Source organism: Heterocephalus glaber, unplaced genomic scaffold (genome assembly GCF_053883595.1).
Source record: "Heterocephalus glaber isolate CG9 unplaced genomic scaffold, H.glaber_assembly_v1.0 deba00001689, whole genome shotgun sequence".
NCBI lineage: Eukaryota > Metazoa > Chordata > Mammalia > Rodentia > Bathyergidae > Heterocephalus > Heterocephalus glaber.
Window position 1 is genome coordinate 13,054,901 of NW_028258414.1, and position 26,295 is coordinate 13,081,195.

The 26,295-nt window shown below is 50.3% G+C and overlaps 2 protein-coding genes across 7 annotated transcripts in view; both read left to right on the forward strand.

Moving 5' to 3' along the window:
- Thsd4 (thrombospondin type 1 domain containing 4) overlaps positions 1-9,961 on the forward strand; it is a 576,439-nt gene extending 566,478 nt beyond the window's left edge. For all 5 annotated transcript variants that reach the window (XM_087199195.1, XM_087199194.1, XM_087199196.1 and 2 more), the window contains one exon: positions 4,985-9,961. In XM_087199195.1, coding sequence (XP_087055321.1) covers positions 4,985-5,127 — 143 coding nt within the window. In that variant the 3' untranslated portion in view covers positions 5,128-9,961. The remainder of the gene's footprint in view (positions 1-4,984) is intronic.
- Positions 9,962-17,639: 7,678 nt separating this feature from the next.
- Nr2e3 (nuclear receptor subfamily 2 group E member 3) lies at positions 17,640-25,671 on the forward strand. 2 transcript variants are annotated; one of them, XM_021236977.2, is made up of 9 exons: positions 17,640-17,909; positions 18,258-18,435; positions 20,529-20,655; positions 20,731-20,834; positions 20,913-21,128; positions 21,232-21,389; positions 22,276-22,522; positions 22,755-22,860; positions 24,894-25,671. In XM_021236977.2, the coding sequence occupies exons 1-9, from the start codon at positions 17,835-17,837 to the stop codon at positions 25,024-25,026; spliced, it is 1,344 nt and encodes a 447-aa protein (XP_021092636.2). In that variant the 5' UTR covers positions 17,640-17,834; the 3' UTR covers positions 25,027-25,671. The 2 variants fall into 2 exon arrangements, with proteins under 2 accessions (XP_021092636.2, XP_004855598.2); XM_004855541.4 differs by lacking the exons at positions 17,640-17,909; positions 18,258-18,435 and adding an exon at positions 19,669-19,950.
- Positions 25,672-26,295: the final 624 nt, after the last annotated feature.

The following is a 26,295-nucleotide window of genomic DNA, read 5'->3' on the forward strand; positions in this document are numbered from 1 at the left end:
CGACCCCAGGAAGCACAGCAGAATGAATCCATCAGGCACGACAAGAAATTAAATCTAAAGGGGGGAAACCCAACAAAGAGAAAAAGTCATGACAGTGATAAGTCAATATGTATCAGTTATAGCCATCAATGTCAGTGGTCTCAATTCACCAATCAAAAGAAATAGACTGGCAGAATGGGTCAAGAAGCAAGATCCAACAATATGCTGCATACAAGAAACACACTTAATTCCAAAGGAAACTCATAGACTGAAAGTAAAAGGGTGGAAAACAATACTCCGTGCGACGGGAATCTGAAAAAAAACAGGAGTAGCTATCCTCTTTGCAGATCAAGTGGATTTCAAACCAACACTGATTAAGAGAGACAAAGAAGGACACTACATCCTTGTAAAGGGAACAATCCAACAAGAAGAGATGACAATCATAAATATCTATGCACCAAACACTAGTACACCCCACTATATAAAACAAATAGTAACAGACATGAAAAGTCATATATGCACTAATACAATAGTAGTGGGGGATCTCAAAACCCCACTGTCACAAATAGATAGATCAACTAGACAAAAAATAGTAATGAAACACTAGAACTCAATCGAACTCTTAAACAAATGAACTTAACAGATGTTTACAGAGTTTTCCACCCCCACAAAATCAGAATACACATTATTTTCAGCTGCACACGGGTCATTCTCCAAAATAGACCACATACTCTCTCATAGAACGTGTTTAAGTAAGTGCAAAGGAATCGAAGTTATCCCCTGTATATTATCAGACAATAGTGCGATGAAATTTTGGAGATCAATACCAAAAGAAACCGTAAAAATTATATAAACACATGGAAATTGAACAACACACTTCTGAATAACCGATGGGTCACAGAGGGAATTAAAGAAGAAATCAGACAGTTTCTACAATTAAATGACAATGACAGTACAACATATCGGAATCTATGGGATGCAATGAAAGCAGTCTTATGAGGGAAATTTGTAGCAGTGAATACACATATTAGGAAAACAGAGCGAGCCCAATTAAACGATCTGATGCTGAACCTCAAGCTTCTAGAAAAAGAAGAACAGGACAAACCCAAAGCTCATACAAGTGAGGAAGTTATAAAGATCAGAGCAGAAATCAATTCAATGGACTCTAAGAGAACGATACAAAAAATTAATGAAGCCAAGAGTTGATTCTTTGAAAGAATAAACAAAATTGACAAACCCTTAACCAACCTTGTCAGAAAAAGGAAAGAAAAGGCCCAAATCCATGCAATTAGGAATGAAAAGGGTGCAATGACAACAGACCCAGCAGAAATCCAGAGGATCATCAATACCTAGTTCGAGAATCTATACACCAATAAGATGGACAACACAGAAGAAATGGACAGATTCCTAGATACATATGAATTACCAAAATTGAACGAAGAAGACTTAACAATTCTAAACAACCCAGTATCAACCAATGAAATTGAAAATGTAATTAAAAACTTACCAACTAAGAAAAGCCCAGGTCCTGATGGCTTCACTGCTGAATTCTACAAGACATTTAGAGAGGAACTGCTGCCACTACTGTTTAAACTCTTCAATGAAATTGAAAGGGAAGCAATACTCCCAAATTAATTCCTGGAAGCAAGCATCACCTTGATCCCCAAAGCAGAGAAAGACCCAACCGAAAAAGAGAACTATAGGCCAATCTCGCTAATGAACATAGATGTAAAAATCTTTAATAAGATACTGGCAAATAGAATGCAGAAGATCATCAAGAAGATCATACACCCTGATCAAGTGGGTTTCATCCCAGGGATGCAGGGATGGTTTTACATACACAAATCAATAAATGTAATACATTATATCAATAGAGCCATGGACAAAAACCATATGATTATCTCCATAGATGCAGAAAAAGCATTTAACAAAATCCAACACGCATTTATGATGAAAAAAACCCTACAAAAAATTGGACTAGATGGTCTCTACCTCAATCTGATAAAAGCTATCTATGAAAAACCAATAGCCAATATCATACTAAATGGTCAAAAATTGAAATCCTTCACACTAAAATCAGGAACAAGACAAGGATGTCCACTATTGATGCCCACTATTGACCACTCTTGTTCAACATAGTTTTAGACAAGAGAGAGAAATAAAAGGAATAAAGATAGGCAATGAAGAAGTCAAATTGTCATTATTTGCAGATAACATGATACTCTATATAGAAGACCCCAAGAACTCCACCAAAAGTCTTCTAGACTTAATAACCAAATTCAGTAGAGTAGCTGGATACAAGGTCAACACACAAAAATCACTGAGACAGAAATAGGGCAAACAATTCCTTTCACAATAGCATCCAAAAAACTGAAATACCTAGGAATCAATCTAACGAAAGAAATCAAAGACCTCTTGTCTGAAAACTATAGCACTCTGAAAAGAGAGATTGAAGACAATATCAGAAAATGGAAAGACATTCCCTGTTCCTGGGTAAGAAGGATCAACATAGTGAAAATGGCCATACTTCCAAAACTGCTATATAGATTCAATGCAATCCCAATTGAAATACCAGCAGCATACTTCATGGACCTTGAGAAAACAATCCAAAAATTCATTTGGAACAAGAAGAGACCCAGAATAGCAAAAGCAATTCTAGTTAACACAGATATGGCAGGGGATATCACAATCCCCAACTTGAAACTATACTACAAAGCTACTGTGATAAAAACAGCATAGTACTGGCAAAGAAACAGACCTGAGGACCAGTGAAACAGTTTAGAAGATGCAGAAACAACTCTAGATACACTCAGCCACCTCATCTTTGGTAAAGGAGCCAAACACCCTCACTGGAGGAAAGATAGCCTCTTTAATAAATGGTGCTGGAGGGCCAGGGATTTAGCTCAGTGGTTCCGCCGCCTGCCTCACAAGCAGAAGGACCCAAGTTTGATCCCCAGTACCAAAAAAAAGAATAAATGGTGCTGGAAAAATTGGGTTTCCACTTGCCAAAGATTAAAACTAGACCTATTATCTCTCACCATGCACTAAACTAAAATAGAAATGGATTAAGGATCTAAATATTAAAATAGAAACACTGAATCTCCTGGAACAGAGGCTAGGTAGAACTCCTGAAGAGTTTGGTGTAGAAAAAGATTTTATGAACAAAACCTCAGTTGCCCATGAACTAGCACAAACAATCAATAAGTGGGATCTCTTCTTATTAAAAACCTTCTGCACAGCAAGAGAAACCACCAACAGTGTGAAGAGATAACCCAGGATGTGGGAAAAAATTTTCACTTGCTGTTCCTCAGACAAAGGTCTACTATCTCGAATCTATAAAGAACTTAAAAAAATCAGACCTCCCAGATTTAAAGACCCAGTAGAAAAATGGGCATCTGAAATGAACAGACATCTCTCAGACAAAGAAGTAGAATTAGCAAATAAACATATGAAAAAATGTTCAACATCACTGGTCATTTGAGAGATGCAAATGAAAATAATACTGAGATTCCACCTCACCCCAGAAAGAATGGCTGCTATCATGAAATCAAGGGGAAAGAGGAACCCTGCTCCACTGCTGGTGGGAGTGCAGACTGGTGCAATAACTGTGGAAATCAGTATGGAGACACCTCAAAGAACTAGGACTGGAAGTCCCATTTGACCCCATTATTCCACTGCTGGGGATCTTCCCCAAAGAATTAAAAGAATCATAGCACAGTGATATATGTGCGCCCATGTTCATAGCAGCACAGTTTGTAATAGCTAAAACTTGGAAGCAGCCCAAATGCCCATCAACTGGAGACTGGATAAAGAAAATGTAGGGTTGTTTTTTTAATAAAATGCAGTTCTACCGAGCCATGAAAAATAAGAAATTAGAGACATTTATAGCTAAATGGATGCACATTGAGGCGATACTCTTAAGTGAAATAAACAGGACACACGTGTAAATACCGAATAGTTTCTCTAGTGTGAGAAACTGAAAGTGTAAATAAGCGCTAAATGATATAATAGATAATGCGAACTAGGAAGAAAAGGGGCAAAGGGGAAAGGGAAGTGGGAGGGGTAGGGGAAAGGAAAGAAGGGAATGGAATTAATACTAGAAAATGAAAAAATGGAAACAAAGTCTTTGTAAATCAGGAGGGATGGAGGGGTTGAAGGGAGGGCAGGGGAAGGGGGAAAAATAAGAACCAAGAGAGATTATGTAGAGGTGCAAATTTCCAATGATGAATGTCATTATATTGCATACCTAAATTGTACCAATAAAATAACATTTTTAACAAAAGAACAGGGTTCACTCAATGCAGTAGAATTAATAATGCATAAGGGCTGAGGGTGTAGCTCAGTGGTCAGCCACACGTTTATGTAAGAAGCCCTGGATGTGACCCTCAGCCCCAGTGAGTAAATTTTATAATTTCTTCTAACTCACGGAAATTAAAAGCTAAGACACTTCTGTCAGTAGAAGGAAATGATTAATTATTTTGTCCCACCTAGGACAGGATACACTGTTGCCCTGAAAAAGAATGTTATGATATCTAAATATATTTATGAGTAATATAAAAAAGCAACCAACTGAGAAGTATACTGTCAATTCTCAGGTAAATCTGTCTACTCAAGCAGTGTTCATCAAAATACAGACAGGGTTTTTCATAGAAAAGTCTCACAAACCGGATCTTAAATTTATGTAGAAAAGCAAGAACTAGCAGGGATTGGTGGCACCCACCTGTAATCCCAGCATTCAGGAGGCTGAGTCAGGAGAATCACCATGAGTTTGAGGCCAGCCTCAGTTACAAAGTGAATTGAAGGCCAGCCTGAACTAGATAATGAGACTCTGTTTCCAGAAACCAATGAATGAATGAGTGAGTAAACACTGTTAGCTGTTGGCACACACACACACCTCACATAGCTGATAAACAGCAGGGCCAGGATGAAAAGCTGCACGTTACTCTGGCTGCTGGTCCAGGCCTGATTTGGGCTCAAGCAGTCTCTTTTGCTCTCTTCCCCGCAGATGAAAACTGCCAGGACAAGTACTACAACTGCAATGTGGTGGTGCAGGCGCGGCTCTGTGTCTACAACTACTACAAGACAGCCTGCTGTGCATCCTGTACCCGCGTGGCCGCCAGGCACACTGGCTTCCTGGGGAGCAGATAACCCGCACCCCCTCTGGTCCCGGCCCTGCCAGGGCGCCCAGCCTGGGCACTGCCTGCCACCATCACCACCCTCACCTCTGCCAACTGTTTCTGCAGTGCCAGGAGCTTCATGCCAGGGTGTTAAAAGCCACGGCCAGTCCCTTAAGCGTTGCCATGGACTCAACGACCCTGGGGACCCGGCACCTGTGACTGGTGCCCTCAGCCCTGGTGCTGTCCAAGTCAGCGGATGTCCCTGCCAGGCGCTGCCTCGTCCCTGTGTTCCTGGCCTCTCCAAAGTGGGCACCCTTTGGAAGTCAGAGGAGGCAGCGGCCCCATCCAGACCCCCTAAGCCTGGCTGACACATCCGCCCCTCTGCGACCTCGGCCGCTGTGCCTGTTTTCACTCTCAAGGCCATCAGCCCAACTTCCTGCCTCAGGAATGCAGATATTAGCTCCTTAGTGGCTCGGAGCATCCCAGATGGGAGGCAGCGGATGAGAAACTCTCCTTTTTTTGACAAAGAAACTTAACTCAGGACCTGCCATGGTGGCAGAGCTGAGTGCCCACCTGGTCACCTGCCCACAGACCTCACCTGCCCCAGTCACCCCCTGGAGCCTGCAGGGACCTCAGGCCTAAGGGAGGCGGCTTCATTTCCAGCCCGGGGGCTGAGAAGTTTCCCAACAGCACACACAGCCCAGGATTCAGCCTCTTCCTCTCAGCGTGAAGGCCAGCCCCTCTGTCCAGTGCTCGCTCCCCTCCCCTCCTCACAGAGACAGGTCCGACTTCCCTAAATCCATCATCAACCAAACTGTGTGGGGACCTGACAGCCACAGCGGGAGCCGGGGCTTGCCTGATGTCCTGGTTCCACCCCAAGTGACATGTCCCTCTCGCTGGGGCCCCTTCATGTGACTCTCACCGTCCTCCGCCTTCTGTGCTGGGCTCCACACTATGTGCGGCCCGGTGCAAAGTCCAGCCTGCGGGCCCCCACAAAAGCTCCAGGTTGTATTAGAAAGAGTCACTTTGGTCTTTCTCCGGTGCTTTATGGATTTTTCTCTGTGCCCTCCAACCCTTCCTTCACCTGCATGACTCAGCCCCACCTCCCCTAGAGTTGACCTCCAAGATCTGCGTTAATACAGCCGGCCTGGGAAGAGGAGGCGTGAACCCTGCTTCCCCAGCTCCCACCTCCCTTCACCCAGCTAGGGAACTGCAGAGGTCTCGGGCTTTAAGTGGGGTGCGGTACGCTTTGAAAAGTGAACCAATTAGAAAACAATGTTAAGTTTTTTTATTTCACCCATCAAGAATATCAGGCCAAACAACTGTGGACTTGTAAATGTCCCCCGTTCTCGGTCCTGGGCCTGTTTTCCTTTCACAGCAAGCCTTTGCTGGCCCCTGAGTGTGTTGACTGGAAACTGCCACGTGGATGAGGATTTGCAGATCTGGGCCTGTCAGGCTCCCTCCCTCGGGCCTTCGGGAGCTCAGGGTGTTGCTCTGGGGGTGTCCTGTCCAGCTCTTGTGCCTGGGAGCCGAGGTGAATTTCCCGGGTGGGCAGCTCTTCTCATGTGACCGGCAGGTCCAACAGCTGTGTGATCAGGCACAAGGAGACAGAGATGCCCAGGGAGTGCGGGTCTCTGTCGTGTGCCTGCTCCTTCCTCCGGCGGCCTGCTTCTTGTTTTTCTTCATCCTGTGCCTTCAGGCCCCGCTGAGCGAGCAGTCCTTGCAAGCTGCTTGAAGAGCTTTTCCCCACCCACGGGGGCCGCCAGGACCGGTGGTGCAGAGGGGAGGCTGGTTTAACGTAAGTGAAGGAAAAGCTCTAGCACTCAAAGCCATCCAAGAGGGGAGCAGGCCACCACAGCAAGAGAGCGCGCTGTCCCTAAAGAGACTTTGCAGACTTCTGGGAGGGGACCCACCCCAGTCTTTCCAGCTGAGGAACTCGCACCCCGGTCAGTGATGGCTTTGTCTCTTTGGCATCTAACAGTGACCTGCGGCCCCACATGTCACCTAATTCTGAGAGGACAGTGATCCTCCCCCGGTCATGGCCACGGGGACTTAGGGCTTTCCAGCAGTCCCTTTCCAGGGACGGAGTCTAGGAAAACCCCACCTTGGGGCGCTCTCCCTGCAGACAGTGCTGTCTCCTTCCCCAGCACCCATCTCACCCCTCTCCCCTCATCATCTGCCATCTCTTTCCCGAGCCCCTTCCGTGCCTTCCTCTCGCAGAATGTGGAATGGAAATTTATATTTTAACATTGCCCCCCGCCATGTAATTCATTGCCTCACTCCCTGCTCTGAATTTTAAAATTAGATAAATTAAAGCTGTTATGTGTTTTCCCTCACAGATATCAGCAGAACTCTCCCAGCCTAGGCAGGGGGCACCTCCTGACTTCCATCTTTACCATTCTCAGGGCCACCTGCAGGTCCCCCCTTGGAAAAGGGACAAGAAATACAGGACGCCAGAAAGTGCCTTGCAAGCCCGCCGCTAGAGGGCGCCAGTTCCCTTCAGTAAAGGTTTGAGGTCCGCGCAGCTGGTGGGAACCCCTAGGACAGACCTCTCAGATCTGTCCCCATCTGTCCCTCTGCCTTCCTGCTCTGGCCCCGGGCTCTTTGGGGTGTTTTTCTTCATTTCCTTGAGTACTGTATCATTCACTCATTCCCAGGGTTTACATTCACTGCTTTAAACAGTAGCTTTATGAAAGGACAGAAAATGGGAGACACTGGTTTGGCTTTTTTTTAAGCAGGCCATTTGGCAGCAAGGGAAATCTAGACATTACTGTACTAAGCCAATGTTTTCGCCTTTTTCCACTAACGTCTTTCTGGTAGAGTTGGGATAATAATTTTCAAAAGAAGAAGACATAAATAGAGAAGATAAAAGATGACCCAAAGTTAAACCAGGATGAATAATCTGTATCAGCCCAGTAGGTGGAGACCAACATCTGGTCTTTGCCATTTTTAAGATGGTTTAGATGGGGAAATAGATGCTTTACTGGAAACTTTGGATGACATGAAATTGGAGAGCCAATGGCTTAGCTAACAGGTCCTGGATCTAAACAGATCAAGACTAGATTAAAACTCAGATCTTAACAGCTCACCAGGAAGCAATATAAAGATCTACCTTTGGATTTTTAAAAAAGGTTAGGAGATGTATTTCAGCTGACAAAGCTCAAGAAAGTGGGATGGAGCCACTCAAAAATAAAACTCACAAGATGTTTAGGTGACATGAGGAGAACACACAGGCACCATGTTTCATCTAGGACTGTAGAGCTGCACTTTAGGAGACTGTTGATGCTGTGTAATGTCCAGGTGGGGACGTCCAGGGTGGAAAGGGCCTCGTGAGGGTGTGGGACCTGGAGAAGAACTCAGCACAATGAGAGCTGTCCTAGGCCTGGGAGTGAGAAGCTACAGGGAGCCAGATGTCTGCTCTTACAGAAGAACCAAGCTTCAGCGTCAGAGGGCTTGTGGCAGTGGTGACTGGGCCATCCTTGGAAGTGTCACCAAGCCAGATGGCCGGCCATGGGTCAGGAGAGGGTCCCAGACATTGGCTGTGAATCTTGATGTTCAAGGTCATTTCCAAGTCTGGGCTCTGGTGCTTATGTTAGTAGAATGGCTTTATGTGAGCTTTAAGTGTGCGAACCACATATGTCCTGTCCTATTCCTATCTTTTGCCACCATGTTGACCATTTCAGACCCATCAGTGCCTCCATCCCCTAAGCTGAGTGTGGCCTCCTATCTCTGAGAACCACTGGTACCTTGGCCAGAGCTGCCCTGTCTGGTCCTGTGTCACAGGGGACATAGATAGGATGTGGCCAGGGAGGCAGCACGTCCATGGGCCAGGAGCCCTTTACCTCCTGTCAGTCTCTCTCAGCTCTTTACTTTCCTCTACCTCTGCTGGAACAAAGTGATTCTGTCAGCTCTGAACCAGCCCTGATTCTTGGTTCTACCTAGATTCCCCTTGTCCTGTGGAACAGTGACCACTAGACAATGGCAACTTCTGGCCATCGTTCTCAGCATCTCCCAGACCGTGAGCCCCTGCTCGGTGCAAGGAAACCCCTTCTGGTACCTAAACAAACCCCCAGCTGCCTTGCCTCCTGCTCCACCATTCAGTTTGACAGAAGGATATACTTTGTGATAACTTATTATGTTTTTCTTTGTAAATACAAGATGTTTATAGGAAATACTTATTCTGAACTCTACTGCAGAGTAAGTCACTACACCAAAATAGTTCTATTATTTAGAGTATGTTAATATTAAAGGGACCGAATAGGTATTTATTTGCATATACTATCCACACTTGTATAAAACCATCTGACCATACTAACCAGCTTCCTACTCCACACTGCCTTATCCTAAGTCAATCTTTACCATCGTTTAGTACCCGAATGAGTCAAACTCCTTGGGGTTTAAGATCGAATATAAATTACTCTGTTTTCTGACTGTTTGGGGGCTTTCACCCCAACATCGTTCCATCTTTAACACTGTATTTTCTTGTATAATCTGCCTTCTCTGTGTCCCCACACATTTGGGGACCCAACCTGTCCCACATCCTTCTTGTCCCTCCTTGTGTCATCTGCTGTTAGGCTGGCCAGGGTCAGAGCTGCAGATTGGGTGGGGAGAGGCTTGGAGGCCTGTGGCTCCAATGGGGCCCAGGGAGACCAGGTCATCCTGTGGCTGCATTGCCAGGAGCAAGAGGCCAGGATCCCCCTCCATACTCAGTCCACCCCAGGCTCCTGTGCGGCATGAAATGGGGTGGACAGTAGGTGGTGGATTATATGAGTAAATATGGCCTGTTTTCAGTAAAAATGACAACTATTTTTGTGTATGACTAATTTATTTTTATTGTAAAAATACAATAAACTGCTTAAAAGATCTGTTACCGCATCTGTGTTTTCTCTGACCTTATTCATGGTCTATCCGCGTTGTTTCCAACAGGCCCCTCCAGAAAGATCCAGCCATCTTGAGGCCAACTGACTTGTCACGTGTGGGCTATGGGGGCTCTCTGTATGGCTGGGCCACATAAGGAACCAGACATACCCTTGATAAAAAGAACTTCAGCCAGTGTTGCACGCCTGTAATCCCAACACTCGGGAGGCTGAGGCAGGGGGGTTCCTGCAAGTTCAAGGCCCACCTGAACTATACAGCAAGACCTTGTCCCCTACCTGAAAAGAAAATGGTCAGTCTTCTGTAAGTCTAGGTTTGAGGACTTAACCTATCAGTTTACTCTTTCGTTCTTGAAACACAGGGAGTGAAATGGCTTCAGGCCTTTGTGCTCATGTGTTATATGTGATTTAATTTTGCTAACCAGATAACCTGTGTGTCACTGAAGCATTCATTTGACCATGCATAAAAGCAAACCTGACTTTCTGGGGTTTAGGAATTTGTTTTTCTTTCATAACAAGAAATCCGGAGGGAGACAGTTGTTGGCATTGGTTCAGAACCTCAGGGGTTTAAGAGCCTACTTCTCTGGCCTTCTCTTGACCTCTCCCTCCTGGGTGCAAGACAGCTTCTACTGCTCCAGCTCTCACATCCATCTTCAGGGAAGAACATGAGAAGGGCAGTTTGCAGCTGCGTTTGTCTCCATTTACCGAGAAAGCGAACATATTCCCAGAATCCTCTCCTATATTCGGCCAACTTCCTCTTAGATAGTCTTGACCAAAAATGGATTCAGTAGCTATTCTTACCTGCAAAGAAATAAAAAGAAGCTATGTTAAGTACAGGTGCCCACCCCATAAGATGAATGCAAACATGTACTAATAATACATTTTTAAAAGAGCTTGTTCATTCTGGTGGTGCCCACACGAGAGAGCAGCAAGCAGTCTGGGTCCAGAGCATTCCAGCTCTCAGGTTCAGGGCATCAACTCTTGATCACCGCTGAGTCAGTCTCCCAGGTGCTCTGTATCCCCATCAGTGTCCACGAGTTCCTCCCAGCTCCCGGGGTCTCCTTTCCTACCAGAAGCTTTCCTCCTTTCTTTTCTGCCCCGTCACGTGTGACACAATGAAGGCACCTGACCCAGATGGCACCTGTGTGAGGATGGCTTCTATCACCGGTAGGTCCTCCCTGTTTAACCCGACAGTGGTATCCAGTTTTAATTTGCAAATGATCTCCCTGCTCATTGCTCCCCAAATCCTTCAGGCAGTCACCTGTAGAATAAAGAAAAGCACAGGCTGGTCAAAGACAGTCTCGGGCCATTTTGCCAAATTATCTCCACAGTTGTCGTGGGAGCACAGGAAATCCGTTTCACTGCCGAGGTAATATTCCGTGACTCATTCCATTCACCCATCTTCTGGGTAGTCATGGTGTCGGGGAGCTCTGACGCCCCAGTCTGTACGTCAGGACAAAACAGGTGTTGTGAGGGGACGGAGACCCCACCAGGTGTTAGGCACGGTCTCGTGGCCCTGTTATAAAAGCTCCCTTTTGGTGCTTGTGCAGAGAAGACAAAACTGTGTGTTAAACACTAAGTAACTCTGCCAGAATTTGTCCCTAAGGTTGTAAATCCTATGCCTGAAGATGCATCGAGGTACTAATGAAATGTCTGTGATTTCCAATTCCAGCAAAGATGCTAAAATTTGGGAAATGAAACATGCTGTGAAGTGGCCACACTGCTCCCAAACCAATGTCTCCGTGTTGTGCCCTTGCTGGGCGGTGGAAGAGGGCAGATGGCCCGAGATTGTCTGATTAGCGGGGTAATAAGCACCCGGCTCGGAGGGGACATGAGTGGCAGAACAGAGGGGTGAAGAGAGGCCACCTGCAAGGGACGAGTGGTCTCAGAGCTGAGCTTGTGATAGCTCCTGTCGGTTCGGGGGAAACTGTTTAGAAAGAGGAACCTGCGAAAGACCCCTGGGGACCCAGCACCCTGATCAGGGTTCTCAGCCACATCTCTCCCTTGTCTGAAAACACCTCCATCAACCTTAGCAGCTCTCCCCTTGCTGCCTCTCTTCCTGGAGTCACCCAGTTGATCTTAACGTCTCGGCCAGGGGGGAAGGCGATGGCGGGAGTGCAGCCAGCAAGAGCCCAGGCCGTGGCACCGAGAGAACAGCGACCTTGCGCTCATTTAGTCACACAAGTGACAATTCGGCTCCATCTGTGTGTCCAGCCCCTCAGTGACACAGGCAGGATTCCTGTTCCTAAAGTTCATGTTCGTGGTGGAGAACATTAATAATTGATGATGGGGATGGGGATGTGGGGGCCAAGGACACCCAGGGCCGGGGCACACATTGGAGGTGGTGTGGAAGTGTGGAAGGGGGGGTGCATCCCAAGCTGCCAGGACCAGGCGTAGACAGGGAGGAGCGGGGAGCACACAGCCCCGCGTGGCATCTGGTGTCCTTTCAGACACCCCCGAACGCTCTCTGCCTCACCCCCATTTTAGCTGCCTAAAGGTGGCCCTGGTGTGGGAACGGGGGGAGCAGGAAGGCCTTGGACCAGAGTGCATCCAGAGGGCGTTCCAAGGTCGGCTGACACAGTTCTGGTCTCCTGTTCCATGTGCTCAGGTTGTATGCCTGTGCATATTTTAAACTAACATTTCATGTGAAATTTAAGTCACAACAAAATGAGAGCTCATAGGGCAGGAAAACCTGGATTTGAAGGTGCATGCCTGTTATCCCAGAACTCAGGAGGCTGAGGCAGGAATTGGCAGCCAGCCTGGGCTACATAGTGAGTCCCATATGAGACCCTGAGAAAAGCGAACAAAAAAACAGGGCAGGGAAATCCACATACTCTACATCAACCATCAATTGCACTTGTCAGTTCAGCCACACCCAATGTTCTTTTCTTTTTGAGACGGTCTTTCTGCTTTGCCCAGGCTGGTTTCTAATTCCTGAGGTCAAGTGACCCTATATTGCATTACATATATGTTGTATGCTAATATTTATTTAAATATGTTACATATCAAACTTAGTATCAGTCAGTTAGAATGCCCCTAAGAACTCGTTCTGGTTTTTGTTTAGTGTTTACAGTATTTTGTTCCTTGTTATTTCATCTTATGATTTTTCCTCTATATAAAACCCCTTTCAATGGCAGATAAAGCCTTCTTGGAAACATGCCATGTTGTATTTGTTAAAATCTATGTAACTCTTTCAGTGCCTCATGACTGACAGCAGCAGCTTGCATATCACCATGCCAAGCTTGTGCAAGAAATTCTGTTAAAGAGTACAAGGCTGAAGGAAGAGCACAACACTCTGGGAGGCTGAGGCAGGAGGATCACATTCCAGGTCAACCTGGGCAACTTAGTGAAACGATGTCTCAAAATGAAAAGAGCTGGGGACATGGCTCAGTGCAAAGGCCTTGGGTTCAATCTCCAGTACAAAGAAGGAGGAGGAGGAGGAAGAAGGGAGAGGAAGAAAGGGGGAGAGGAGGGGCAGCCGTGTGAAGGCTGTGTGGTGGGAAGGACTGGGCTGAGTGGAGGGACCTGGGCTAGCTTTGTGGCCAGAGGGGCCGCTCCCCGATTGGTACCCTGCGTCTCAGAACTGCCATGAACGCGTGCGTGTTCTGAGCTGTCCTCCTCTCCGTGGAAGGGCACTGCATATTTCCGCCAAAGTAGGAAGTGTAACTGAGAAAGCTTGTCGGAAAACACAGCTCACACATTCTCCCAGTCACACGGGAGAATCTGCCCCAGGTCACGCCTGAACACAGTGCATAGAAACTGTTCCATTCGGGACCGTTCCATAAACCCTTGCAGCTGCCATGACGTCGTCTGGGACCTCAAAAATAAACCACAATAGACACAGGCAGGGCGATGCCCTTGTGCCTTGAACATGGGATCCTCCTGCCTCAGCGCTCCTCCCAGGTAGCTGGGGTTATAGCCCTGTGGCCACCACCCCCAGCTAAGGACAAACTGCCTTGTTTCTCCCCAACCTAGTACAGTCTGGGCTCCTCCAGTTCTGCCTGGGTCTTTCACATGCTTCTCGGGGACGTCTCTCATCACTTGCCGAGGGCCAGGAAGGCTAAGCAGTGAAATCTGATTACTTCTCAGTGTTATCTTGAGATGAGAACAGGGAGGCTTTGTGAGGACACTGCTTGCTGGCTGGCTTCTGCCACTCCAGGTTCTGAGCCTTCAACTCTCTGCTCTACAAGAAGCAGCCGTTGATTCGTCTTGGCGGGGAGAGGCATCCTGTGATCTGTGATCAGAAATCTGCCTGGGGCCAGGCTGTGGGTGCTGTTTTGTGAGTGGCTCTGAAGAGGAAATGCAGTGAGCATGTTCCAGCAGGAGCAAACTCAGCTGGAGCACGGTTCCAGGGCTCCGCTGCAGGCTCAGGCATCATTTAGCCGGCTGTGCGCAGCTGGGTGTTGAACTCAGAGGGCTGTGGGAGCAGCCATGGATTCAAACTCAGGGGCAAGTTCCAGAGGCGCAGTTGCGGTGCCCAGCTGCGGAGCCTGTGCAGCAGCAGATCGACAGCGGCCTGACAGTGGCCAGGTCACCCTCCTCCTTCCAGTTGGACCCAGGCCAGACTCAAGCCTGGGACCTCCTGGTGACAAGGACCCTAAGAAGGAGGTCAGCCCTGCACCTTTAGCTCGCACACTACCCTTCTGCCCCAACCCAGGCCTCCAGGGAGTCACAGGAAGCTGCTAACTTGTCCCTTGGGGGAATAAGTGTATTAGTGATAAGGTGGCCTCTGGTGGCTGCCTCAGCAGATCCAAGGCTTTGAGCTGACTAATCCTTTGGCGTCTGCCCCAACAGCTGGCTGTCACAGATGGGGGACACCCCCCCCCCCGCCTCCAGGCTTTGCTGGGCTTTTGTCGTCTTTTCCTCCAGCACAGGGCTCAGTGCCTGGGCCTGACCTGCTTAGGAGCTGGGCTGCCTCTGATAGATGCAAATAGTAGACATGATAAACTGAAAACAGCCAGGCAAGGTGACAAACACCTGCAATTCCAGTACTGGAGAGGCTGAGGCAGGAGGATCACTGAGAGTCCAAGGCAGCCTCAAAGTGAGACCCTGTCTCAAACAGTGAAAACAGAGGCAGAACAGGCTGGTCAGACGCTGCAGGTGCCTTTTATTGGGTGGGTTTTGCTGTTCTTCTTGTCACTCTAATTCATACCCACTGTAGGAAATCAGGAAAATGTTACAGTGCAACTTCATATCCCGGAATTGCTCTGTGATCCTGGTTCTCAGCTACATCAAAACCTTGATCCCATTTCCAGGCTCTTCTGTCTGAGGGAGGACAGAAAGTTGACCTGAAACGAGCTTCCGCATTAAGGACACAACCTGGCCCTGGACGCGACCTAGTTAGAGGGTGAGAACAGTGAGGCCCAAACAGGAGCCGGGACAGGGCAGGGACCAGGAGCCGCCCCACCCCCACCCCACCCCACCCGCACCCCCGCTCATGTCCTGGCCCCAATCCTGCCGTCTGCCCGTGTCTGCCACCCTGTCTTGCCCATGTCAGGCGGAAACTTAGTATTAGCAGACTGGAGACGGGGGCGCTCATTGGAAAGCAGTAAAGATGGGGGGTTTTTCTTTTTCCTTCATTTTCTTAATCATTAGCCTTAGAAAAGGTCCACTCAAGCTTGTGGGGTTTTTTTGTTTTGTTTTGTTTTTGTGGTACCAGAGATTGAACTCCGGTCCTTCCGCTTGCGCAGCAGGCAGTGAAACCACTGAGCTAAATCCCCAGCCCCTAGCTTGTGGTTTTGAACTCGAGCTCAATCATGTAACTTCCTAGAGTGTGCTCATAAAATCCAGGGCCCCTAGAGCCAGGGATTTAGCTCAGCGGTTTCGCTACCTGCTGCACAAGCACAAGGACCCGAGTTTGATCCCTGGTAGCCCTCCCACCAAAAAAAAATCCAGGGGTCCTAAAAGTCCTGACCATGGGTAGGAGTTACAAAAACCACAAAGTCTGAATGGATAAAGAAAATGTGATATCTATGCACAATGGAATACTACTCAGATATGAAAAAGGACAAATTCAAGACATTTGTAGGGAAATGGATGCACCTGGAAAATACATTAAGTGAAATCAATCAGACACACAAACTTAAATACTGTGTGGTATCTTTCATTTGAGTAAGACGAAGTGTGACTAAAGAGCAAAATAAAGTAATGGAAGGAAACAGGGAGATAGATCTTTGCAAATGAAAAGGGGCCCAAGAGACAGGGTGAGGGAAGGGGAAGTAAAGAATTTAAGATGAGTCATGTACACGCGCCGAATACCCACAGTGAATGTGAACATTATAGGTTGTAAATACGAACTAAAAATGACAGTATTGACAATAACGAAAATGGGGACGGGGTGGAGAGACGGGGACAGGGAGGTGGGCGGGTGGGAAGGGGAGTGAAGCAGCATAAGGCCGTGTCGGGGCCACACACCCACACCCTGGGGAGAAGGCGAACTTCATGTGCAGCAAACACAGCCTCAGAGGATCAACCCTTTTAGGCCTGCTGTTCCATCCTTGGAACAACCCATAGCAATGGAACATAATACAAATTGTTCTCTTCAAATGCTTGCTCCTTGAATTTTTCTAGGTAACAGATATGAATTTCATGCAAAAAAATTCCCCCTCGGGGCTGAGGATTTAGCTCAGTGGTTTTGCTGCCTGCTGTGCAAGCACAAGGACCCGAGTTCAATCCCCGGTACCAAAAAAAAAAAAACTCCCCCAAAATTGGCCAACTTTGGCCTAAATGGATTAAAAGAAAGAAAAACCTTAAGGTCTCCAAACAAACTAAATGGAGAATCCAGCTAAGGGGCCCGTGGGGCCTGCTTCTCTCTGAGCAGGTGAGCACGGCTGCTGTCTTCATAAAGCGGTGCCCCGTGCAAGGGCAAGGATGTCCCAGAATGACCAGTTAATGGCAGAAATGTCGCCAGAGGCCTCACTCAGCAGCAACACCTCCGGGTCCCACATGCCCCACCTTGTCCCCTTCATGCTTGAAGGTGTCATCTGTGCCTGACTGTCTCCCTGCCCCCCATAAAGGCTATCCTATGCAATAAACCCGAACCCCTACTCTAGACCACAGTCCATGTGCTTGTCTGCAATCCCCCATCAGAGACACAGAGGACCAGGTGTGTACCGGATTCCAGGTGCTAGGGCCCCGGGAACACCTGGGTCACGTGCCTGTGCCATGGCGCTCGCTCAACTGGCTGCAGAGAGCCTCGGGGGCCCTGCTGAGCCCCTTCCCAAGGCGGCTCTCTGACCCCGTCCTCCCTCCTCGCCCCCACAGGCCCTGTTGCTGCCTGCGAGAGAAACTGCAACCGTGGCCCCAGCCCCTCTCCCTCCCTTCCCTGCCCACCTGCCGGCGATCCACCACTCAGAGCCGGGCCTGAGTACAGGTGCAGCCCCTTGCCCAGCCCCAGCCAGGTGGAGAGAAAGCTGCGTGAGCTCTGTTGCCCCACGCTCACCCGTGCTCCCAGGGCTGAGGGCCCAGTGCCCGGCTTACACCACCTCCTGCTCTGCCTCTCTCCCTGGCTCTCCGTCTTCAACTTGAACAAACTCTGCTCCTAAAATATCTTTATCTCTCTCCTTCCCTGTGGATCAAACTCTCCTTCTGCTCCCTCCCCACCCCATTGTGGCGGGGGGGGGGGGTCGGCTGCTGGGGCTCCTCTGGGGAGTTCCCTGGGGAACACAAGTTTGCAGCCCCCCTCTGTGTCCGCAATCTCCACCCCGCCCCAGGAGCTGTGGGGCCTGGAGTTCCTCTGACTCAGTTTCCTTGGCTGCTCTGTGGGGTTCCCGTGAGGTTTGAACAAGAAAGGACAAGCGCTGGGCATTTCTCCGGGGTCCCCTCTGTGACCTGAGCATAGCCCTGTCTCTGAACAGACTTTGCAATGACTCAGACGCTCAGCTCAGGCTCAGGCCCAGCCTTTGCCCTGCATGCATGCAGTCTCCAGGTAACTGCGCAGGTGAGTCGGCTGGCCGGGATGGTTGTGGGACATCGGTGTCGAGCCTGAGCCGAGGGAGAAGTCGAGGTGGTCTGTGGGTGGGGAGAAGCGGGTGCTCGGCCAGGCTCTGGGAAGCGCCTTGGCTTTGGCAGTTAGGAGGAGCTGGAGTACTTGTCCTCCATGTAGGGGCTTCCGGCAGGAGGACAGGTGAGAGCTCAGCCCCGTGGCCTCGATCTTGTGAGGCCCCAGAAAGCCGATTACCCAGCAAAGCTCGGGGCTGACTTCCCAAATCCGCAATAGTGCTGGTCTGTCACAGGGAGCGTTAACCCCCTTTCCGGGACCACACCCCACCTGTCCCCTCCACACCAGGGTCCTTCTGGAAGCTTCCACCAGCTCCCTGAGGATGCGGTTCCCAGATGGACAGGGCCTCTGGGCTCCATGGAGGGCAGAGCAGCTGGACAGCTCAGAATTGGCGACATCTGTAGCTCCCTTGAAGGGGTACAAGCCCTGGGAAAAGGCCCCCCCAGGGTGTTAGCCTGTTCTCCAGGTATGGGCTTTTTTTTTTTTTTTTGATACCGAGGATCAAACTGGGGACCTTGTGCTTGCAAGGTGGGCGGCGGAACCACTGAGCCAAAGTTATGGGCATTTTTAAATAGTTCATTTGGACATTCTTTGGGTTCGCTTAACCCTTCATTGTGGGACCAGACTCTTACTGTTTGAATCCCATGTGAAGCCAGTTTACAGGCTTCTACTCCTAAGGGGCTCTGGGAGTTGATGGTCTTATTGGGGAGAAGATATGCTCGCCTCAGGAACTTCGGCTGGTTCTGGAAGCTGTGGTCTTCTTAAAAGCGCGATATCTTAGTTATGGTTTCCTTGTCTCTCCTTTTCATTTCTTCCACCTCATTAGGAAGCACATGCTGTGAGTTACCTGACTCAGTTTCCCTGGCTGCACCTGCAGGCAGGAGGTACTGATATCGGCAGGGGCTCCTGGCCTGGGACCTAGTGGGGACCTAGATCTGCCCCTGCCCTGTCCTCTCTCCCTGCTGGGGCCAAGGAGGCAGAGCCCCCCTCCCTTTCCACTCCTTGGGGGCATCCCGGGGATGACAGCCTACTGGGGACACGAGGCAAGGACAAGGAGGCCGGGAGGCCACTGAGAGCTACACCAGCCCTGGGGCTGTGTCCTCACTGCCACCCCTGTCCTGCAGGCCCAGCCTCCAGGCGGGTGAGAAACTGCCCACCAGCCCCCCGTCCCCATACCGGCCTTGGACCCTGGGTCAGACCCCACCCACAGGCATCAGGGATTGCCAGTCTCCCATGGGGGCAAGGGCCTCGAGTCACGAAGGTCCCCAAGCTGTCCTTTATCAAGAGATTGGTCTGGGAGGCTGAGGCAGGAGGATCACAAGTTTGAGCCCAGCCTGAGCAGCTGAGATTACAGCTCAATGCAAAGGCCCTGGGCCCAATGCTGGTAACACAAACTCTAAGAGCCTGGGGAGAGAAGCACCAGGGCAGAGGGCTGGAGTGTCCAGGACCTTAGACATGTGCCTGGTCCTCAGAGATCACAGTCCCGGGTGGAGTGGGGTCCACACACCTCTCTTCAGGACTCAGCACTGAGTGACAGACAGCAGAGGGACTGGGGACTCTGCAGCCTGGGAGCTGTGTGGGACTGACCAGTTCCCAGAGGCACCTTGGTGACGCCGCAGGTACAGCCCACTGATCCCCAAGGAGACAGTAAAGATTAAGAGGATCATAAATTACGCCCAGCACCGCCCTGGCAGAAATCTCCTCAACCCTGAGCCACTGCTGCAGGGACCTCAGAAAGTTGGGGACACTCCTGAGTCCAGATGGCAGGGAAGAGAACGGCAGAAGGCGACTGCTAGGACCAGGGAGAGGGAGACACAGGGACAGGAACACAGCAGAGACTGGCACAGAGGTACCCTGGGACCTTCTAGGGCCTGGTCGACAGCGCCAATGAGCTCCAACATGGCTGCCACTGTGCCAGCAGCTGTGACTACCTCGAGGTCGGAGTCTCCAGGCAGGTGGGGCCTGGGGGAGGACCCAGCAGGTATGGCTTTTCCCGGAGATGAGGCTGGACCCTTGGGAGCAGCGCAGGAGCCAGAGCACCTTAGCCCTGGAGGTTTGGGGGAAAGTAAAGGACCCAAAATCCCAGAGCTTTGGGGTGGCAGGACAGGACAGCTGTGCAACAGGGAAGGAAGGCACTGAGGAGCACCTTGAGGGCTCGGCTGTAAAGAGGCCCCAGGGTGATGTTTGGAATGTTTTTATGGGAGCCTAATGCCATCCACAGGGGAGGAGGAGGAGGAGGACTGGGGAAGTAGAGGCAGGGTGGGGCAGAAGTTGGTGCTGGGGTCCTTAACACGAGACCAGAGAATGTGGTGCTTTTCCAGATAGAATGAAGGGCTGTGTCTCCATGTGGGACAGAAGCCAGGTGTGGTGCAGCATGCCTGTGATTCTAGCACTGAGGAGGCTGAGGCAGGAGGATTGCAAGTTTGAGGCCAGCCTTGGGAAATGTAGTGAGTTCAAGGCTAGTTCAAGGCTAGTCTATCTCAGACAAAAATAAAGGGGAGTGAGGACGCTGTAGATAGGGAGTCTGTGTGGCCCACCCTTCTTTCTGCTCTGCCGCAGCCCCGGGCCCCTCACTCCAGTGCCGCGTGTGCGGGGACAGCAGCAGTGGGAAGCACTATGGCATCTATGCCTGCAATGGCTGCAGTGGCTTCTTCAAGCGCAGCGTGCGGCGTGGGCTCATCTACAGGTGAGGGCACCTGCCGGCTCCTGTCCCCAGACCACAGCCTGGCCGGGACCCTGAGGCCACTCCCTGTCCTTGTAGGTGCCAGGTGGGCGTGGGGATGTGCCCTGTGGACAAAGCACATCGCAACCAGTGCCAGGCCTGCCGGCTGAAGAAGTGCTTGCAGGCTGGCATGAACCAGGATGGTGAGTGGGCATGTAGGGTGGGTACGGAAGGGACAGCAGCACGGCCACTCTGCGTCCTGACCCCTCCTGTGTCCCCAGCCGTGCAGAATGAGCGCCAGCCCCGGAGCACAGCCCAGGTCCGGCTGGACGGCACCAAGTCCAACAGCAAGCCCCAGCCCAAGCTCCAGGCAGCTTCCCTGACCCTGGCAGGGCCCATCGCCCGGGGCCCCGAGCCTGTGGCCAGAGCCCTGGGCCACCACTTCTTGGACAGCCTCATCACGGCTGAGACCTGTGCAAAGCTGGAGCCGGAGGATGGTGAGCAGCAGGGGCTTCAGCCACTCTGGGGTCCGCCCGTCCCCAGCCTTCCTGCTGCTTCCTGGAGGGAGGCCACTAAGGCCACACCACCCTCCTCCAACAGCCGAGGAGAACATTGATGTCACCAGCAATGAGCCTGAGTTCCCAGTGTCCCCCTGTGGCCTGGACAGTGTCCAGGAGATATCGGCTCGCCTGCTCTTCATGGCTGTCAAGTGGGCCAAGAACCTGCCGGTGCTGTCCAGCCTGCCCTTCCGGGACCAGGTGAGCCAGCTGCGGGCTCCCAGGGCTTAGCACATGCACGGCCGTGGTAGGAGAGGTGGGGTGCACCAGCTCAGGCGGTGACTGCTGGGTCGCACATTTGCAAGCAGGGACAGTGGTAACCAGGGACACACAGGTGCCAGGACTTGGGGTTCCTGGATCTCCTCTCATGGACAGAGCCCCGAGCCTGCAAACATTCTACAGAGGAGGGAGGGACCCCCATATCCCAACGTGGGAGCACTCTTTGGGAGCATGAGGGCCTGTGACTTCAGGGTATGAATGGCATTCCAACTTCTTCACATCTGCAACGGTGCTCTGGGCTTCTAAAGGGCAACAGAGCTCTCGTGAAGGACCAGGAAGAGAGTGGCAGGTGGGCTGAAGCTTGGTCAGGCTGTGTTGGGAGTGAGCAGCTCAGAGGAGTCAGGCCACTAGGTGCAGTAGAGCATGATTATAATTCCAGTACTGGGAGGGTGAAGCAGGAGAATCCCAAGTTTGAGGCCAGCCTGGTAAGTTAGCAACTTAGACTCTGTCTCAAATAAGGGGGTGAGGGCAAGGATGCAGCTCACTGTGAAAGCCCTGGGCCCAAACCCTAGTATCCCCAAAACACAAAGGCTAGTCTTTTGTGCACACTCAGCTTGGACACCCTGGGGCCTGTCTCCAGGGCTGTCCTACATCCTGGCCTCCGGTTTCTTAAGTGTCCCAGTTGCCACTCTGGGTGAAACCCACAGATGTCTAGGCAGTGGGGCTGGAGGTGTCCAGTGCCAGCGCCTCTGTCGGCCCAGAACATCCTAGGCCCCAGACCACCTGTCCTGCCTAGAGAAGATGCAGAAGGCCAGGCTGAGCAGAGGAGCTGTGGCCCCCATGACGCCCTCGCCCTCTCTGAACACAGGTGATCCTGCTGGAGGAGGCATGGGGCGAGCTCTTTCTCCTCGGGGCCATCCAGTGGTCCCTGCCTCTGGACAGCTGTCCCCTGCTGTCCCCTGCTGAGGCCTCTGCAGCCGGCAGCTCTCAGGGCCGCCTGGCGCTGGCCAGTGGGGAACGGCGCTTCCTGCAGGAGACTGTGGCCCGCTTCCAGGTGCTGGCAGTGGACCCCACAGAGTTCGCCTGCATGAAAGCCCTGGTCCTCTTCAAGCCAGGTAGAATCTCGGCCTGAGCCTCCCAGAGGCAAGAGGGGTGAAGCCTGGGGACTGGGTGACTTCCTTCCACTTACCCGCTCCCTCCACCCAGGTGTGTGCAGGCTCCATGCTGGGGGTGGGGGAGAGACATGACCTGGCTCCTTTCCTCAGAGGCCCCTTCCTGGTGACCATGAGAGACAGGGTGAACTGGGGATCCCGGGAGGGGAGCTCACGGGCACGGCCTCTTCCCCAGAGACCCCAGGCCTGAAGGATCCCGAGCATGTGGAGGCCCTGCAGGACCAGTCCCAGATGATGCTGAGCCAGCACAGCAAGGCGCACCACCCCAGCCAGCCCGTGAGGTAGCCGCCTGCCCCCTGCCCCTCCCCCATCTGGGCTCCTGGATTGGCTAGGACAGGGTCACTGTTCAAACAGCACCTCTCTGATATCTCCGACTACTAGACCCCTGGAGAGGACCAGAATGTGCATGTGACAAGGCTGCTGCCCTCCAGGGGAGCTGGGCACAGTGAGCACTGGGAGACCAGACTGCCCTGTGGTGGAGGTGCAGCCTGTACCCAAAGGCAACGTGATGGGGGGGCGGGAGCGACAAGCAGGATTGAGAGTGACTTTGTGGAGGTGGAGACAGATTTGAGAGAAAGGGAAGGGCTGGCAGGAGAGAGCTCACCATTCACTGATGCTGGCAGAGAGGCCAGCACCGTGTCCAGCGGATCCAGCAGGAAGGTAGGCTGAGTCCGAAAGGCCTCCGGGCCCCGCCTGCCCAGGACCTGGAGTGCCAGGTAAAGGGCACATCTGATGGAAGCAGGCTTTTGAGGGGAACTTAACACACGCAGGCCATGGTACTGAGTATCAAGTGCCCTCCAGGGGCACAGTGGCTGCCACCACCTTGCAGGGGACTCTGCTGAGTTCTGACCTTCCCAGGGGGTGGAAAGGAGGAGATGGAAGCCAGAGACACCATGAGCCAGAAAGGTGGACTTGGCACTTGGGAGGCCATAAAGGGTGAGGGAAGAGGAGCCGTTCAGAAGCAGAGAGCAACCAGAGAAGAAAAGGAGAAGGGAGCCAGGCAAGGACAGGGCCAGGGGCATCCTGGAGAGATGCCTGCAGAGGTTGGCAGGCGCTCAGTAGATGATGACGTCCTGGCTGGGACTGCAGGGTGAGAGCTGCAGGCTGAGTGGGGCTGGGGTGGGGGCAGGATCCAGCACCCCGAGTAGCTCCTCACCAGCCACACACTGGGAGTGCGGTGAGCTTGGGCCCCAGGGACTCCAGGCATCCATTTGGAGCCTTGCCATCTTTGTCCTCCGGCTGGCCACTGCTGTTCTGATGAAGTGATGCAACAGGGCAGCCTCCAGGCGCCTCTCCACTGAGGAAAGGGTCCAAGGAGAAGCGGCACTTTCCTTTCCAGACAAGTCCAGGGAGACAGGCTCTATGTTCTTTTGCACAAGAGGATCCGTGCCCATGTGTGTGCACAGGGAAACAAGTACTAAAACCCAATGTCCAAAGCTGGTGGGCTCAACTCCTGGACATGCCCTGGCCTATTGCTTCTGGGTCAGATTTCAAAATGCTGATTAAGACTTCCGGTGTCTCTTCATAGCAGCTCATTAGTGCTCTGGGCAGAACGGAGAGTAGGGGTGGAGGTTTCAGATTTTCTGGGTCAGCATATCTCACTTTTCTGAAACCGCAATACCGGAGATGATTTGCAGTTTCACCGTAACCCAATGTATACATAGATGCTGAGACAAAGTTCCACCAAGAAACGCCTAACCTTTATATAATTTACTCTGATATATTCATGTTATGATCCTTTTGTTTTTGAGATTGGGTCTCACTATAGTTCAGGCTGGGCTTGACCACACTGTAGCCCAGGGTGGCCTCGAACTCATGGCAATTCTCCTGCTTCTGCCTCCTGAGTGCTGGAACTATAGGCATGCACCACCACACACAGCTTTATTTTTATCTTTTTAAGACTTGCTGTGATACTTTAAATGTAATTTCAGACCCATAAAGTGAGTGAGTACTTGCAGTTTGCAAAAAAAGAATTCTCTAGCTCATCTCACAGTTACTTGTTCCTTTCACTCCTCAGAAAGACACAAGCTGGTCAGGCATGATGGCGTTTCTCAGGCAGAAATGTATGCTCTTATTCTTCTATATAAAACTAATCATATGATTTGAATACTTGTGATTAATATATTCATGTATACAATAAACATAAACCCCTCCCTGTGCAATCTTTACACATACTGACTGTCCACAGGCTATGGACCTTTCTGATGCTTTTCTGCTCTGCCCTCCCCTGCCCCACCTTTCCTGGCAGGCCCTGCCCCAGGCTCCAGTGCTCAGAGCTGAGGGTAAAACAGATGGTGTCTTCTCTCCTGTCCAGGTTTGGGAAGCTGCTTCTGCTCCTCCCGTCTCTGAGATTCCTCACTTCTGAACGCATTGAGCATGTCTTTTTTTGCAAGACCATAGGGAATACTCCCATGGAAAAGCTGCTTTGTGATATGTTCAAAAACTAGGAAGAGCAGAAGAAAGGGTTCCAACCATTCTGGGAAGCCACCTCTGGAGGTTAAACACCTGCCTGCCCTTTGACCCAGCAATTTCACTCCTAGGGTACGTGTTCCGGGCAGAAATGTACCCCAAGAGAAATGTGAGGGCTGGGGACATAGCACAGAGGGACAGTACTCGCCCAGCATGCACAAGGCCCTGGGTTCAACCCCCAGCACCACCCCCACAAAATTACAAGAATATTCACAGCAACTTTATTATAGTCCCAAACTTTATACTGAGAGTAAAATGGATTATAATATATATTATACAGTATAATAGATAATATGTATTATAATCATATAATGAAAATCAGCAATAAAGTGTGAACTACAGACATGACACAAATAAATTTCATAGGCATGAAAGTTGAACAAAAGCCAGACACAATTTCCATGTCTATTAGGTTCAAAAGGCTCCAGGACTGAACCGTTAGAAACGTGGTTCTTACTATTCAGGTAGGCAGGGGCATTGGAGAGGAAGGGCCCAGGAAAGCCTTCTGGGCAAAGAGAAATGTCCTTTATTTTGAGCTAGGTGGTAGATTCAGAAAGGTGTCTGTACGTATAAATTCTCTGAGCTGTGTGCTTATGACTTATGCACTTTACTGTAGAAATATGAAAGAAAACAAGAAAAAAAGAGAAAAGTTTAGGGTAGGAGAGATAAGGACCTTTCCTCCCAGGAAGAAGGTTCTTATTACAGAGTATGCTAAGTTAAGTTGACAGTTCCTACCTCTGGACTGGACTTTGAGAAACATTAGAAATGCAAACTAACTGGTTTCCTTCGAACTCATTTTCTTTGAAATGAGCTTTTCCCCATGCTCTGCTTATTCACATAAGAGCACAGCAAAGAAAGCATGTTGGACTTCCATTCAGAATCCCCTCCTGGTGATGGGAGCAATTTCTCATGTCAAATAAATAGTCTCCTAACTTCCTCCTTTTGTTCACAACTTTATTCTTCAACTTCGTGAGATTATGAGCTTGGTTTGTATAGAATGGACTATTTTGGAGGTCCCACTAAGATACAAGATTAAAAGGTAAGACCCCAAAGGGGAGTTTTTATTGTCTTTTTCCTCTTACAATATGTTTTTGTTAATTGTGATTCCATTTAGAAGATAGATTTGCACTGTGTTTTACTAGGTGGCCTTCTGTCATTTCCCTGGTGGAGTAGATATGGGGAATACACCTCATATAAAAACACAGGATTAAACCAATTAAAGAAGGTGATTAGGGCCGGGGATTTAG